This window comes from Myotis brandtii, unplaced genomic scaffold (assembly GCF_000412655.1).
Source record: "Myotis brandtii unplaced genomic scaffold, ASM41265v1 scaffold144, whole genome shotgun sequence".
Classification (NCBI taxonomy): domain Eukaryota; kingdom Metazoa; phylum Chordata; class Mammalia; order Chiroptera; family Vespertilionidae; genus Myotis; species Myotis brandtii.
In genome coordinates this window covers 2,064,684-2,079,741 of record NW_005355159.1, presented here as the reverse complement: position 1 = coordinate 2,079,741, position 15,058 = coordinate 2,064,684, and the positions used below count along the sequence as shown (strand labels likewise).

Here is a 15,058-nt window from a genome sequence, read left to right as displayed (position 1 = left end):
AAACTTTTGAACAATAATAGATACAGAGGCAGAGTTGCCTCGAACAGACTGTCAAACTACAGCAGGAAGGCCGGGGAGGGTGGCGGGGGGGGGCGGGGTAAGAGATCAACCAAAGGACTTGTATGCATGCATATAAGCATAACCAATGGACACAGACACTGGGGGGTAGGGGAGGCCAGGGGATTGTCAAGGGCGGGGGGAAAAAAGGAGAAACATGTAATACTCTTTGTAATAATTTAAGCAATAAAAAAAAAATTAAAAAAAAAGAAGTAGGAATAATAAAAAAAATAATAAATAAAATTTGCATTAATTCTAAAATAAATAAATAAATAAAGTTTTCCTTGCTCCTTACATTGTTTCTGTTTCTTCTGGGTTCTTTCTCTTTTTAAAAAGATTCTGTCAGACTAGAGGTTTTCTTCAAAGATCTATTTTATTTTTGTCTTTTCATACAAGAGTGACTTTGAGATCATATATATGCACAGGATGGGGCAAAAGTAGGTTTATGGTTGTTCTTGTGGAAAATAATACAGTAATTAATAAATAATAATACAAGAATAAACTGTTTCTTATACAACTGTAAACCTACTTTTGCTCCACCTTGTGTGTACGTATATATATCCTGTTCGTTACCAAACTTTCACCTAAACTTATCACACGTTGATAATTCTTGACTGAATCAGTAATTATTAGGGCAGTTGCAAGATGTTGATCTTCTAATTTGTATTTCTTCTAAACATATTAGTTGATATTCTATGAGAGAAAGTTTTCCTTTCTCTCCCACTTGTTTATTTATTAGTATGGACTCAGATTTTTACTTTATTTTGCGATATTTTGTTATTTATTTTGAGGCTCAAAATGTCCTAGATTTGGCTAGTGGGAAACCCCCAGAGCCATAATTCTGACAAGTTTCTATGGCTCTTTGAGCTCTTTCTTACTCTGGCACAATAAGATGCTCCAGGCTCATCTTGTACTCAGCCTGCCCCAGCCTTGCTTGCAATCAGCCATTTCTCTAAGTAGCACTCATTTCTTTTTGTTGGGAATAAATGATGTTTATAAGCTAAGATCTCTCAGTGGATAAGAGCTAAGAAAAACAAATATACATGTCTATACGTGTGTGTGTGTGTGTGTGTGTGTGTGTGTGTGTGTAAAACCAATAGTTTATATTGATGCCTATAATTCCAACTTCACACTACAGATGTAGTCTTGCCCTTTTCCTTACTTGTAATGCCCTTTTCCAACACTGATAATCTGGTTCCCATTATCCCCAACATATGTACTCATTTGCTCAATGCCATAATCAGAGAAAGTAGTTCCAGAACTGCTAACCCATACCACTGCAAAGAAAACCCTTATAACTAGAGGTCAGTATTTCTTTACAGTTCTTTTTGTCTTTATAAAGTATATGTTCAAAAGTTATTTGGGTTAGTCTCCCTCCTGTTACTACACATATTATTTATTTGACATACAGTTAAGTTCATTTGTTTTTGTTTAATTTCCATTTTAGATGTTTTTGCACATCATCCTTGCTGATTTTTATTTACTTTTTGAGTATGTAAAGCATTAGCATGGTTCCAAAAATGAAAACTGTATCTAGAAGTGTTACTACCCAACCCCTCCACTCATTCCCACTCACTCCTTGTAGACAACCAATTATTTTGATTTATCGTTCCTGCATTTCTTTTTTTTTATGAAAATATAGGAGTCTTTTCTTATTTTCTCTCACAAAAAGTCGCAAGCTTAAGTATACTCTTTTGGACTTCGCTTCTTTCATTTAACAGTATATTTTGGATAGCACTAATAGTTTCATAGTACTCCCATTTGTGGATGTGTCACATCGAATTCAAACACTCTCCTATGTTAGGGCATTTAGGTTGTCTCCAACATATTATAGTTACAAATAATGATGCAACTGATAGCCTTATATAAATACATCTTTGTATTTTGGGTGTCTACAAGGAAGATGAAAAGTTTTAACTTTCTAATTGTATGAACAGTAATATGTAAGTGATTTTATAAGAATACCTCAAGCCCTAGATGGTGTGATTCAGTTGGTTGAACATTGTCCCAAGCATCGAAGGGTCGCTGGTTCAATAGCTGGTCAGGTCACATGGCTAGGTTGCGGGTTTGATCCCTGCTGGAGGTGTGTGTAGGAGGCACATGATTGATGTTTCTCTCTCACATCAATGTTTTTCTCTCTAAAAATCAATAAAAACATTTTTTTTAAAAGAATACTTCAAGATATATGTCTGCCTGCTCCTGTCTTTGAGCTCTTACTGTGATCTTAAAAATGTGTTCAAGACTGCTGAAGTGAAATACTTTATTGTAATTATTTTTCTGCCTGGGCAACCTTGAAATCAGAGACCTGGAAGCGACCATGGAAACATTTTTAGTCAGTAGTAGCTAATCATATGCTCTGGATCCAGGTACATTTTAAGCAGTTGACTATTGCTTGTACATATTCAGCAATGCTGTTTTACCACCCTCTACTCAGACTCATCTATTTCTGGCATTTCTCTCTTTTAATTTAATTCATTTTAGGTTCCTTCATGTCATACTGTTGACTGGCTGCTCCCTGGGATTATAGAATGGCAGTGGAACAGACAGTTTTACATAGGATAGAAATAAAGATTTGGGCATCTATTTTCTCTGATAGGTTTCAGAGCATTAGGGGTATTATAAACTGCAGATTCTCAGAGGAGTGGCATCTTAAATTGCCAGATAATTCTGCTGGCCCTTTCAGGTGGTTGATGACTTCCAGTCTTTTGTTCAAACAAGTGGGCATTGGAGTAGGAGGACTTCCTCCTACATTGCTAGATAACCATGTAAAAGATTGGTGAGCATGGCTTCCCATCAGGGGAGCCATGAATGGATTACATGTGGGTTGAGATAATAATCTCAGCCTAAGGGTGGTTACAGCCTCCAAGCAGATCCCTTCTGGCCCTGAGAAGCCTCTTCAGTTTGTGTGCATATGCCTTACAGATGCTATCATTTTCTGTGCATGTCCTGACATGGAAAAGGTTGAGAAAGTAGGCTAGAGCATAGTCTCAAAATTAGCCTCTAAGAGCCTAGGACATTGCACCTTAAAGAGAAGCATGCAATAAAGTGGAAAAGAAGAAGTGTTTTATTTAGAGTAGAAGTTTGAACCTACTGGTCCCTAAAAATAAGCTGATCACCCTATCTTAAATCTAGAATGCTTTGAAATCATTCCTATTTATTTCTTTGTTAAAACAAAAGTTAGAAATTTAAAAATATTTTTAAATGACTTGGCCTCTAACCCTATTGTATTGGATATTGGAATACCTAAGGTGTATTCTGATCGATCAGATTAGTGAATCACAATTTAATCTCTGTTTGAATACCTCTGAGTTCGGTATATTTCAGTATGGTTTGACACCTAAGTTGCTTCTATACTTACTTAAATGTTTCTAAACCTCCTTGCACATCTCTCAAAATTTGTTTCTAAAATGCATTTGCTTCCTAAGGTGTGTATTTTACATTGCATATATAAAATTTAATGATTCTTATATTAAGGTGGTTATGGTAGTTACATCAGTTTTGAAATAAGCTTATTAAAATATATGTTCAGCCCTAGCTGGTTTGGCTCAGAGCGTCAACCTGCGGACTGAGGGGTCCCAGGTTTGATTCCTGTCAAGGGCACATGCCCAGGTTGTGGGCTTGATCCCCAGTAGGGGACATGCAGGAGGCAGCCAATCAATGATTCTCTCTCATCATTGATGTTTCTCTCTCTCCCTTCTCCCTTCCTCTCTAAAATCAATAAAGATATATTTAAATAGTGGGGAAGGCACTAACAATCATGGGGTGCTTTCTCTTTGTTAGGCCCTTTGCTGTACACTTTATATTGTTTATCTCATGAAATCCTTACCATAGTCATGTGAGTAGAGGTGGTATTTATTCTATTCTACAGATGAGGAAGTAGACTCTGGAACAACTCCCCTAAGTTTTTGAGTAAAAGAATGGTAAAGCTAGAAGGTAAACTAAGACTGTTGGTTCTGAAGCCCCTGCTTACTTCATTATATATCACATGTCCTCTACAATGTTTTTTTTAAAAAATCTCACCTGAGGATATGTTTTTTTACTGATTTTACAGAGAGAGGAAGGGGAGAGGGGAAGAAAGAAACATCAATGTGAGAGAAAAACATTGATTGGTTGCCTCCAGAACGCACTCCAATCAGGGATGAACTCAACCTACATATGTGCCCTGACCTGGAATAAAACTTGTAACATTTTTGCTGTATAGGACAATGCTCCAACCAACTAAACTATCTAGCTCAGGCAAGCACTGTAAAATGTTTGAATCTACAGAGTAGCATTACATTTCTATGAGAGTAACCCAGTCAGTTTGGTACATTTTTGTATTAAAGAAGGAAGGAGTTCTTTTGGTAGTGTTAAAGGTCATGGGCAAGTCATCAAGGCCTCTGCTCAGTTCAGTTAAAAATGAAGTGGAGCAGAATTCTGGTCAGTGTGCCCCTTGCCTAACTCCTCCTTCTGGGCCTCTGTGCAACAATTGACTGAGAGCGTGAAGAGAAAAGTGTGAGTATTTTTGCAGAAATCTTGGGATTCTGGTTTGGATGTGGGCTCTTGATCCCAGCTTCAAAGGCCTGGCGTGAGACATCACTTGGTATGATGGGGATCAAGTCAGGCTGGCAGAGGAATGTGTCAGAACTCTTAGAGTAAAAATAGAATTGGAAACAGAGATGGAGTAGGATGTTCTCAACTTTTTATTCAGAGTCAGTTTTTCAAATTCAACCTTCAATAAAATCTGAGGTTTCCCAGAATGCTTCTAAAGAACATAATCCGGTGACGCAAAAGGAATGAAGGGTAAGGCTTTGTAGCTTTTAATGAGAAAAGGAATTCTGCAAGTGCCAATGACCTTCTTAAGGATTTAACCCAGATTTTGGGGTTACTATAGGAATACGTACTGTTTTTGAGATTTTGAAGGTCGTTTTTACAATACTGAACAATACTTGGAGTGATGTTTGTGCTCAAGAAAGAATTATTCTGCCTTATGATAATGATAGCACATCTGGATTTGAGTTATTAAAATATTGATGGGCCACAAAAAGAGCCAGCCCAAAGGATGATAACAGATTAGTTGATGATAGACTGCTATGTCTTTACTCTTACTATCTCTGTTGCAGAGGGGATAGTCTAGTCTTTAAAGAGTTTTGATTCTTATGGGGTAGAAAGTCTTGAAGGTTCCCATATTCACTTCTGAACAACAGCGTCAATCATTCCAGTGAGTTGTTTGGTGGGGGTGAGTGGTTGATGCTGTATCACTGATATCCCTCCTTCTACAGGTGGTATTCTGGTTATCTATTGCTGCATAACAAGCTATCCTACATTTTAGTGATTTAAAACAACCATTTGATTTTGCTTATGATTTTCTGGGTCAGGAATTCAGAAAGAATTTAGCTGGTGTTGCATCAGCTGGAGTACCTGTGACTGGAGTGCCTGGGGCTGGAACGTCCTCTCCCAAGATGGCTTCTTAATTCGCATGTCTGGAGCCTCTGTGCTCTCTGGTCTCTGTCTCTCTTTCTTCCTCTCCCAGTCTCCCCCACCCTGGCAAGTGTCATATTCTCCAAGGTCTCTCCATGAGGTTTGGGCTTCTTATAGTATGTTGGTTCAGGGTGATCAGACTTCTTATATGGTGGTTGGCTTCTCTAAAAGCTAGCCTCCAAGCAATAGGAAGAGGAACCTGTCAGTTTCTTAAGGCCTGGACCTGCAAATTGACACAGAGTCACTTCTGCCATTCAGTTGGCCGGGGCAGTTCCAGAGCCTGCCCCTACAAGGAATGCAGACAAAGACCTGTCTCGATGAGAAGAGTGTCAAAAGAATTTGTCGCTATCTTTAATCTATCAGAGGGCCATTAAATGGAAAGAGAATGGTTATGAGAAATACTGAACTATGACTTCAGCAGGAAACAATTTACTTATCTAATGATTCAGGAGAAATTGATTGCTAACCTTGAATAAGAATGGGACTGAGGCAAGAGGGAGCTGCCAGAAGGAGGAAGGTGGAAAATATTCTCATTGGGACAAAGGAGAAAGACAACCAAGATAAACTTTGCTTCATAATTGCCCTCCTTGCCTTGGTTGTGAATTCTTGCTCCTATGATCTTGGCCTTGAGTCCAAACCTCTACTTCCAACCATTTTGAATTTGGTGCTCATGCTTGGTCTCTTCCTCCTGCCTTATTTAGACCTCTCCTTAGCTTCCCAAGCTCTGCTTTGGATCATCCTTTGGCCCTGGGCACCTTCGGTTGCTCTGTAAGAGAAAATCTCCTGTTGCCCTCTCTACTTGAGGATACACGTGATACACATTCAAGGGCTGTTAAATCACGTTGTTTACCCATATCTTGAGAAAAAAATCACTTCTGTCGTGGTAAACAACCTGCTTCCCTATTTATAATGGTCTGGCCCTCTAGCAACTTCAGCGCGAAATTATAGCTAATTTGCCTGCAAACGTCAGGTGGTCATAATAATCTGGCCACTCAGTGTATATATACAGAAACATAGAGAATGGGGTCTTTTTAAAACTAAAATGATTGCAAACACTGTTTGAGTTTGAGTTCCAATTCTGTCACTAACTTAGCAAGTTCATAACTTCTCTTTGCCTTGTAAACATGCCAAATAACAATATACATCGCACTGGATTGTAAAGGATTAAATGAAGTAATAGTCATAAAGTGGATGCAATAGTACTTAGCATATAGTATGTATGAATTTACTTAGTAAGAAATGCATATTATGGGTATTTTCTTATGGATTGCTGATATTTTTAGAGTGTTGAACTTTAACAATTCTGCATGCGTTGGTGGGAATGTTCTGAGCTTTACTGTTGTAGCAGCATGTTTGCCTATGATGGTTTTGAACAGTGATTCCACACACTTCCCACCTCGCATTTGCAGTGAGTTGCTGTTACTGATGGACAATGTGGTGGAATGTGTTTGCTTCTCGGGGGTGGTGGGAGGCAGGAAAAAAAAGCTGTTGGTTTTGAAAATTATACTACATTAGCAATTAATTGTTTTTTGTTAAGCCTTTAAAGAAAAGTAGGTGAAAAGTAGAATTGAAAAAATTTTATCTATAGGAGAAGATAACATGATTGTTTCATCTATTTTTTGCCTTACGTTCTTTGAATAATTTTATGATTAGAAGCGACATGCTCATCACCTAACTACAGTGAAGAAATAGACCCAGAGAGTAGTGATGTTCTCAGTTCTATAGCTAGTAATGGAAGAGCCAGGACTAAAATCCAGGTCATCAGATCCTCACCTTTTGCATTCTTGATAAAGGGCCTCTCTCCCAGTTGCAGCAACTGTTCAATAATGGATGCACTGTAAATGGCTTGCCTGTTAGTGCTGTGTGCTTGAACTGTTTTCTGTGTAGAGACAGTGACTAAGTTGTATCATAAACCTTAAGTGCATCATATTTTATAAATATTTTTTTAGAATTCTAGGAGAATCCTTGATAGGCCTTGAATATCAAATGTAGTCTATATTACTAGGTTCTGTGTAGTGAATACGAAGGATTTTGAAGATTATTGGTTATGTGGAAAGAATGTTATATTTGGTGTCCATGCCATTTTGTCTTATGAACTCTTTGTCTCCTGAACACAACCTGAAAATATCCCTGTATAAATAGGTTCCTTTAACACTTTAAGTGCCCAGTCAGTCACCGGTGACCGACACTATACTTTCTGTCTGGAAGACAAAACAGGCTGGGCACTTAATGTGTTAAGCGCCGAACTCCCTAGTTTTCTGCCCTTCTTTCTCTCTTGATAAAGGAGCACACTACGATTCTCTTTCCCAGGACTAGTAGGGTGGAAAACCACTTTGGTTTCTAGATCACTTGGATGCCTCCCCTCTGCCTCTGTGCCCCTGGTTCCCGAGGATTAACATTTTGGGGGGCTTTAGGAAGAAGACCTGAGAGTGAGCAGGTTTTAGAGGCCTGTGCTCCTCCACCCCTCTGCCCCACACTGCATGTGTTAACAGCTTCTACCTTCTGGAGAAATGGCCTTAGGAGAGGATCAAGGTTCTCCACTTCCTCCAAAGAGGCCTGCTGACACCTTGCAGAGCTTGTGGCTGGGGTGAGAAGTGGGCCAGAGGAAGGTTTCTGCAGCCATACCTGAAGGAGAATAATAGTGGAGGGAGCCTAGGTAGTGCCAACCTTCAGGCTGAGATGTCCAGAGACTGAGAGAAGAGACACTGAACTTGGGTTTGGAAGAATTGAAGCCAATGAGAGATTGCTGGAGGAGAGAGTAACTTTAAAGAAATTTTATAATCTCAGTGAAAGAAGACAAGTCTCTGTTTATGAGGTCCAATGACCCTGCTGTGGCCAAGTGGAACAGTGTGAGAAATACACTGCAAATTCAAATGACTTTGAAATGTAATTAGGTATAATAAAGAGAGCATATTAATTCTCAAACTTACCTTATGAACTTCTACAACTTTCCATCCAGATTACTCTCTTTCTCTCAAATACTAGCACTTACAAATTTTAAAATAAACCTTCAGTTTAATATTTTTATGTCATACTGAATACATAGTAAATTTAGAGCTTAAAATATTTTAGGGATTATGATTTTATTCTATCATATATTTATAAAAATTCAGTTATGTTATGGTTCATTTAGAGTTTTACAGAAGAGCCTGGGTACCTCTAATACTGTTCTCATGGGAAACAGGTTCATCCTACAGATAAACTTTTGAACTCATCTGTCTATAAATTGAGACTACCTTTTTAAATTATTTCCCCTTACGGTGTTTAAAATAAATGACTTTAAGATTATATGTATCTTTTATTCATGCTATGACCTGTTCTATTCATAATTATTGAGAATTAGGTTAATTTAAAGCCAGTATTTTTCATTCTATTTTATAATTGTCTTTAGTACATTAAGGGTTCTTAATTTGGATAAGGTGTGTATAGACAGAGAGAATATGCCCCAAATCAATGCAATATATGGCTTTAGAATGCCTATCGTACCCTATTTTCTACAACTCTTAGCCTTCAAATGTTTTTTTCCAGTGTGAAAGTATTAAGCCTTCAGAGGACTATCCTTTAAATAGCCAAGACCAACTCCCTTACTCTCTTATTAAGACTTAATAAGTCTTCACTCTCTTATTATAAATGTTTATGATAGAAGAAATTGGGTATCTTGATTCAGAATGTCTTTTTTGAGATTTATTAAAAGGTATAGTCACTTGTTTCCAATGTTTTTGAAAGTCAGTATTCTCTTTTATTGTCACTCCTCTTTCCTGTCTTAAATACCTACTTACTTATTTATCTACTTATATTTATTTTATTGAGGTGCGATTCATATAACCTAACATTAACCCTTTCAAAGTGCACAATTCAGTGATGCTTAGTAAAATCTACAACCACCACTTCTATCTAGTTTCAAGACATTTTCATCACCCCAAAATAAACCTCAGACCTATTAAACAGTTACTCCTCATTCCTTCCTCCCCTCAGCCTTAGGGTACTTTTTTAAAAACTTAAAATTAAGAAATTGAAATATTAATAAAACTTTCTGAGATAATCTAGACTAGATTTAGAATACATTGTTCTAAATTCAAAAACATGAAGAAATGCATTCAGCCCCACCAGTGTGGCTCAGTGGTTGAGTGTTGACCTATGAGCCAGGAGGTCAGAGTTCAGTTCTTGGTCAGGGCATATGCCCTGGTTGCAGGCTCACTCCCCAGTAGCAGGTGGGCAGGAGGCTGCCAATCAATGACTCTCATCATTGATGTTTCTCTCTCTGCCTCACCCTTCCTTTCTGAAATCAATAAAAATATATTTTTTAGAAGAAATGCATTCAATATACCAATAGTGGAACAATCTCTCTCTCTCTCTCTCTCTCTCTATATATATATATATATATAGAGAGAGAGAGAGAGAGAGAGAGATTGTTCCACTATTGGTATATTGAATGCATTTCTTCTAAAAAATATATTTTTATTGATTTCAGAAAGGAAGGGTGAGGCAGAGAGAGAAACATCAATGATGAGAGTCATTGATTGGCAGCCTCCTGCCCACCTGCTACTGGGGAGTGAGCCTGCAACCAGGGCATATGCCCTGACCAGAAACTGAACTCTGACCTCCTGGCTCATAGGTCAACACTCAACCACTGAGCCACACTGGTGGGGCTGAATGCATTTCTTCATGTTTTTGAATTTAGAACAATGTATTCTAAATCTAGTCTAGATTATCTCAGAAAGTTTTATTAATATTTCAATTTCTTAATTTTAAGTTTTTAAAAAAGTACCCTAAGGCTGAGGGGAGGAAGGAATGAGGAGTAACTGTTTAATAGGTCTGAGGTTTATTTTGGGGTGATGAAAATGTCTTGAAACTAGATAGAAGTGGTTTTTCTGTATTCGAAACAATGTTGTGACTCCAGCTCTGAGATCCCGGCTGACTGACAGGAGGTTTCTGGGGTTTTGTTTATCTTCTATAAATGTTACAATGTTTCCAACTGAAGCTCAGAGGCCGGCAGCGCAGGCGGGGAACGTTGGAGTCCTCTGTCACTGAAGGAAGCAAGCCTCCCTGTTCGCATCAGCTGCCTGGCTGCCGGCCGCCATCTTGGCTGACAGTTAATTTGCATATCTCCCTGATTAGGCAATGGGAAGGGTAGCGGTCGTACGCTAATTACCATGTTTCTCTTTTATTAGTGTAGATATATATGAAAGGCTAATATACTAAGTGTCTGTCTGACTGGTAGCTATGACGTGCACTGACCACCAGAGGACAGATGCTCAATGCAGGAGCTGCCATGACACACACTGGCCATTTATAGAGAAACAGCACTGCGGACCTGGCGCCCACAAAGCAACACTCGGCTTCCTGCAAGTGGGACACAGGCACCGCCACCACTCTGGAGTGATTGCCCACCAAATCACAGCCAACTCTGCCGAGACCCCATGGTGCAAAATGCGGCCCATAGCCCAGCCCAGCCCAGAAACAGTGGTAGTGGGCACTGTGTAATGATGTCACGTAGCAACACCCAGCTTCCTCTTCCTAGTGACAGGCCATTTAACAATAAATGGCAAGGCAGACCTGGTGCCCACAAAGCAACACTCGGCTCCCCCCAAGTGGGACACAGGCCCCACCACCACCCCAGAGCAACACCCCACCAAATCGTAGCCAATGCTGCCAAGACCCCATGGCACAAAATGCGGCCCACAGCCCAGCCTAGCCCAGAAATGGTCACTGAGGGCGCTGGGTAATGACATCACATAGCAATGCCCAGCTTCCTCTCCCTAGTGATTAGCCTCCTTGGAGTTTCTTCAGCCCAGGAACACGACTTGCTTTATAGCCAGGTGGAAACATTTTACACTTTAACCAAATGTCTGTGAAGCGTTTTCCTGTGCTTCATCTCATTTGATCCTCACAGAAGTCCTGGAGTAGGTAGATAGGAGACTTGGTGGAATCCTATTTTCTTTTCATTAGTCAGAAAATGGAGATTTAGAAAGCTTAGAAACTTGATCTGACTGAAAAGAAGAACTAGTGGACCTTGAAAATGACCAGGTTTTCTCACTGTGCAGAATATAGTCAAACACTGCTGCAGTTAAATATTTTACCCTTTGTTCTCCCTGCATGATCTACAATAATAATCTTCTTTGTGTTGATACTTACTGCTGTGTTGCTGACAATTACCTGAAAGAGAAGTTGGGGTGCTTTACTGGGCTGGAAAAAGTTTAGCTAAATCAGAAAGCAGTTCTAATTAAGCAAGTTTATTCTATATTTATAAAAGGCTAAGTTGACTCTTGCATGCGCGATACATATAAAGCTCTTGCTGGCGCCAATTGCACACCTATCGATCTGCCATTGTAGATCGTGAATTTGGTTGACACTTCTATTATAGAGAGAGGGCGAATAGCGATATTAAAATATTTCTTCTAATTAATTTTCTTATAATGTGCACAAATTCGTGCACCGGGCCACCAGTCTATATACATAAAAGGCTAAGCAACTGGCCAACTGGCTGGTAGGTATGACATGCACTGACCACCAGGGGGCAGATGCTCAACGCAGGAGCTGCCAAGCTCCGGTGACTTGGCAGTGGTGCTTTTCGGGTGATGTACCCCGGGACCAGAGAGGAAAGAGCCCAATTCCTCGTGGGGCCCCGCGATTCCCCTTCGACCGTGGGTTATGTTGTTAGGGCACTGTCAGCCCCGAATCTGGTTTACTGCTGAGCTACGGTGACTTGGCAGCTGTGGTTTTCAGGTGACGCACCCCAGAACCAGAGAGGAGGGAGCCCAATTCCTCGCGGGGCCGCACGATTCCACCTTGGGTCATGGGTTATGTTGTTGCTGGGGCACTGTCGGCCCCGAATCTCGTTTATTGCACACTTGCATTTGCGTTCCACATCCTGTATGACAGCAACTTTGCAGAGTGCTCTCTCACACTCTGGGACCCCTTGGGTGATGTCGGAGAGCTGGTTTCGGCCGATCCCGAGGGCCAGGCTGAGGGACCCCACCTGCCAGAGGGACCCTGCTCACTCTGCAGATGCCCTTTGAGCCATGGCACCGCCCCAGGTGTTGCTGGCCGGGGAGGGACTGCTGTAGGTTGGCTCCAGGGCATGTCCGGCTCATCTCGCCCAGTCCTGCCCTGCCGGCAACCTTCTAATTAATTTCCTTTCAATGTACACGAATCCGTGCACTGGGCCAATAGTTAGATTATAAAATTTTATGTACTGTGTGTATATTTACAACTATAAGGGGGGGAAAGGAACACTCGGTAGGAAACACATCAAAGTAATAGTGATTTAACTGTAGATTTCTTTCCCTTCATTTAAAATAATAAAAAAATATTTCATAATTAAAAAGAACTCTAGGTAGTTAAAAAATTGGGCCCAGCCCTAACTGGTTTGGCTTAGTGGATAGAGTGTCAGCCTGTGGACTAAAGGGTCCCAGGTTCGATTCCAGTCAAGGGCATGTGCCTTGGTTACAGGCACATCCCCAGTGGGGGGTGTGCAGGAGGCAGCTGATCGATGTTTCTCTCTCATGGATGTTTCTAACTCTCTATCCCTCTCCCTTCCTCTTTGTAAAAAATCAATAAAATATATTTTTAAAAAATTGGGCCCATAGTTACTATTATAACAATTATCTGAGGATAATATTAAACTTCAACAGTTATTTTTTCCCAGATTGAGTTACAGGGTTTCTTACTATTTACTAAGAGGAAAAAAAAGGAGATTTGCTGTAGGAACAAAACTCTAATATTTGTAGTTTTTCAATTCTGCAAATTATATCCCAAACCATGAATATGTAAGCTATTTTCTAATTTATTTTTCTTTTACTTTATTATTTTAAATATATTTTTATTGATTTCAGAAAGGAAGGAAGAGAGAGAGATTCAAACATCAGTGATGAGAGAGAATCATTGATTGGCTGCCTCCTGCCCACCCCCTACTAGGTATTGAGCCTGCAACCCAGGCATGTGCCCTTGACCGGAATTGAACCTAGAACTCTTCAGTCCACAGGCTGACGCTTTATCCTCTGAGCCAAACCAGATAGGGTTATTTTCCTTTTTAAAAATATACTTTTTAGGACTTTCTTTTCAAACTATAAATACATCATCTTCTTGTTGATATAAAGCCAGTACCACAGGAGTGTACAAATGAAAAGCCAACAGTCTCCCTCCACAAACAGTTTTCTCATGTACCTGCCTAAAATGTTAGCAGTTTGGCAGGTATCCTTCTTAGCCTTTCTGTCATGTAGCTTATAAAAACATAACAAAATTGGACCCAACTGAGTAAAAACTCAGATACCTTTAGGATGGCCCTGGCAATTAATGTAAATGTGTGAGTTACCCTAAAGACAGGTAGGGCCTTTGGCTAACTGGAAAGGGGTTTTACATTCAAAGCGTTCATATTCAAGAATAGTTAGAGCTCTGGCCCATGTGTGACTCAGTTGGTTGAGGGTCATCCAGTGCACCAGGAGGTTGCTGGTTTGATTCCCAATCAAGAGCACATGCCAGGGTTGTGGCTTGATCCCTGTTGGGGTGCATGCAGGAGACAGCCATTGATGTTGTGCTCTCACATAGATGTTTCTCTCTCCCTCTTGTTTTCCTCTCTTTCTAAATATCAATATAAAACTATTAAAAATAGAGCCCTGTTGGTCAGAATATCACTGTGCTCTTTTATTCTTCCTTGTCCACTCCATTCCTCCCAGACAAATATAGAATGACCATATGTCATAGATTTATTTAACTCACTATTAGGGAAACAGCAGGATGGTAAAGCTGATTCCAAAAGCATTTGAGGAATTGAGTGTATGTTGACACTAAAAAAAGAACATTTAAATAAATTGTTAAGTAGGTACAAAATTGGTTCATGTCCTACAGGGAAGTAAAACCTTTGGATCCTGTTGGACAGAAATTATCTCTACTGAATAAAAATCTACAGTCCTAACTGGTTTGGCTCAGTGGATAGAGCGTCGGCCTGCGGACTGATAGGTCCCAGGTTCGATTCCGGTCAAGGGCATGTACCTTGGTTGCAGGCACATTCCCAATAAGGGGTGTGCAGGAGGCAGCTGATCGATGTTTCTCTTTCATCGATGTTTCTAACTCTGTATCCCTCTCCCTTCCTCTCTGTAAAAAATCAATAAAATATATTTTTAAAAAATCTACAAATTTACCTTAACTTAGTAGAATTTGGTTCCTAATCTATAGTAAACAACAGGTCAAGCAATCTACACTAATAAAAGAGAAACATGGTAATTGGCGTACGACCGCTACCCTTTTCATTGGCTAATCAGTGAGTATATGCAAATTAACTGTCAGCCAAGATGGCGGCCGGCAGCCAGGCACTGAAGCGAGCAGGGAGGCTTGCTTGCTGCAGACTCCAACGTTCCCCGCCTAACTTGCCAGCCTCTCAGTTGCAACTCTAAGCAACTATATACTATGTTGCAAATAAGAAGCTAAACAAAACCCCAGAAAAGGGCTTCCATTCAGCCGGGCTCGGACCACAACATTGTATCTATGTTTTCAGCAGCAAGGCCCCAGAGCTAAAGCTGGCCCAAAAAAAAAAAAAAAAAAA

General features: G+C 40.0%; 1 protein-coding gene across 4 annotated transcripts in view; it reads left to right on the top strand.

Annotated features, from left to right (window-relative positions):
* The window catches only part of USP3 (ubiquitin specific peptidase 3), a 103,043-nt gene that overhangs the window by 18,082 nt on the left and 69,903 nt on the right, over positions 1-15,058 (top strand). The window contains exon 2 of one of the 4 annotated variants that reach the window (XM_005861082.2): positions 5,430-5,447. The exons of 2 other annotated variants lie outside the window; for them this stretch is intronic. In XM_005861082.2, the coding sequence (XP_005861144.1) occupies positions 5,430-5,447 (18 nt within the window). Of the gene's footprint in view, positions 1-5,429; positions 5,448-5,963; positions 6,078-15,058 lie in introns of those variants that run through there. One more of the 4 variants, XM_014535493.1, reaches the window with a different exon arrangement.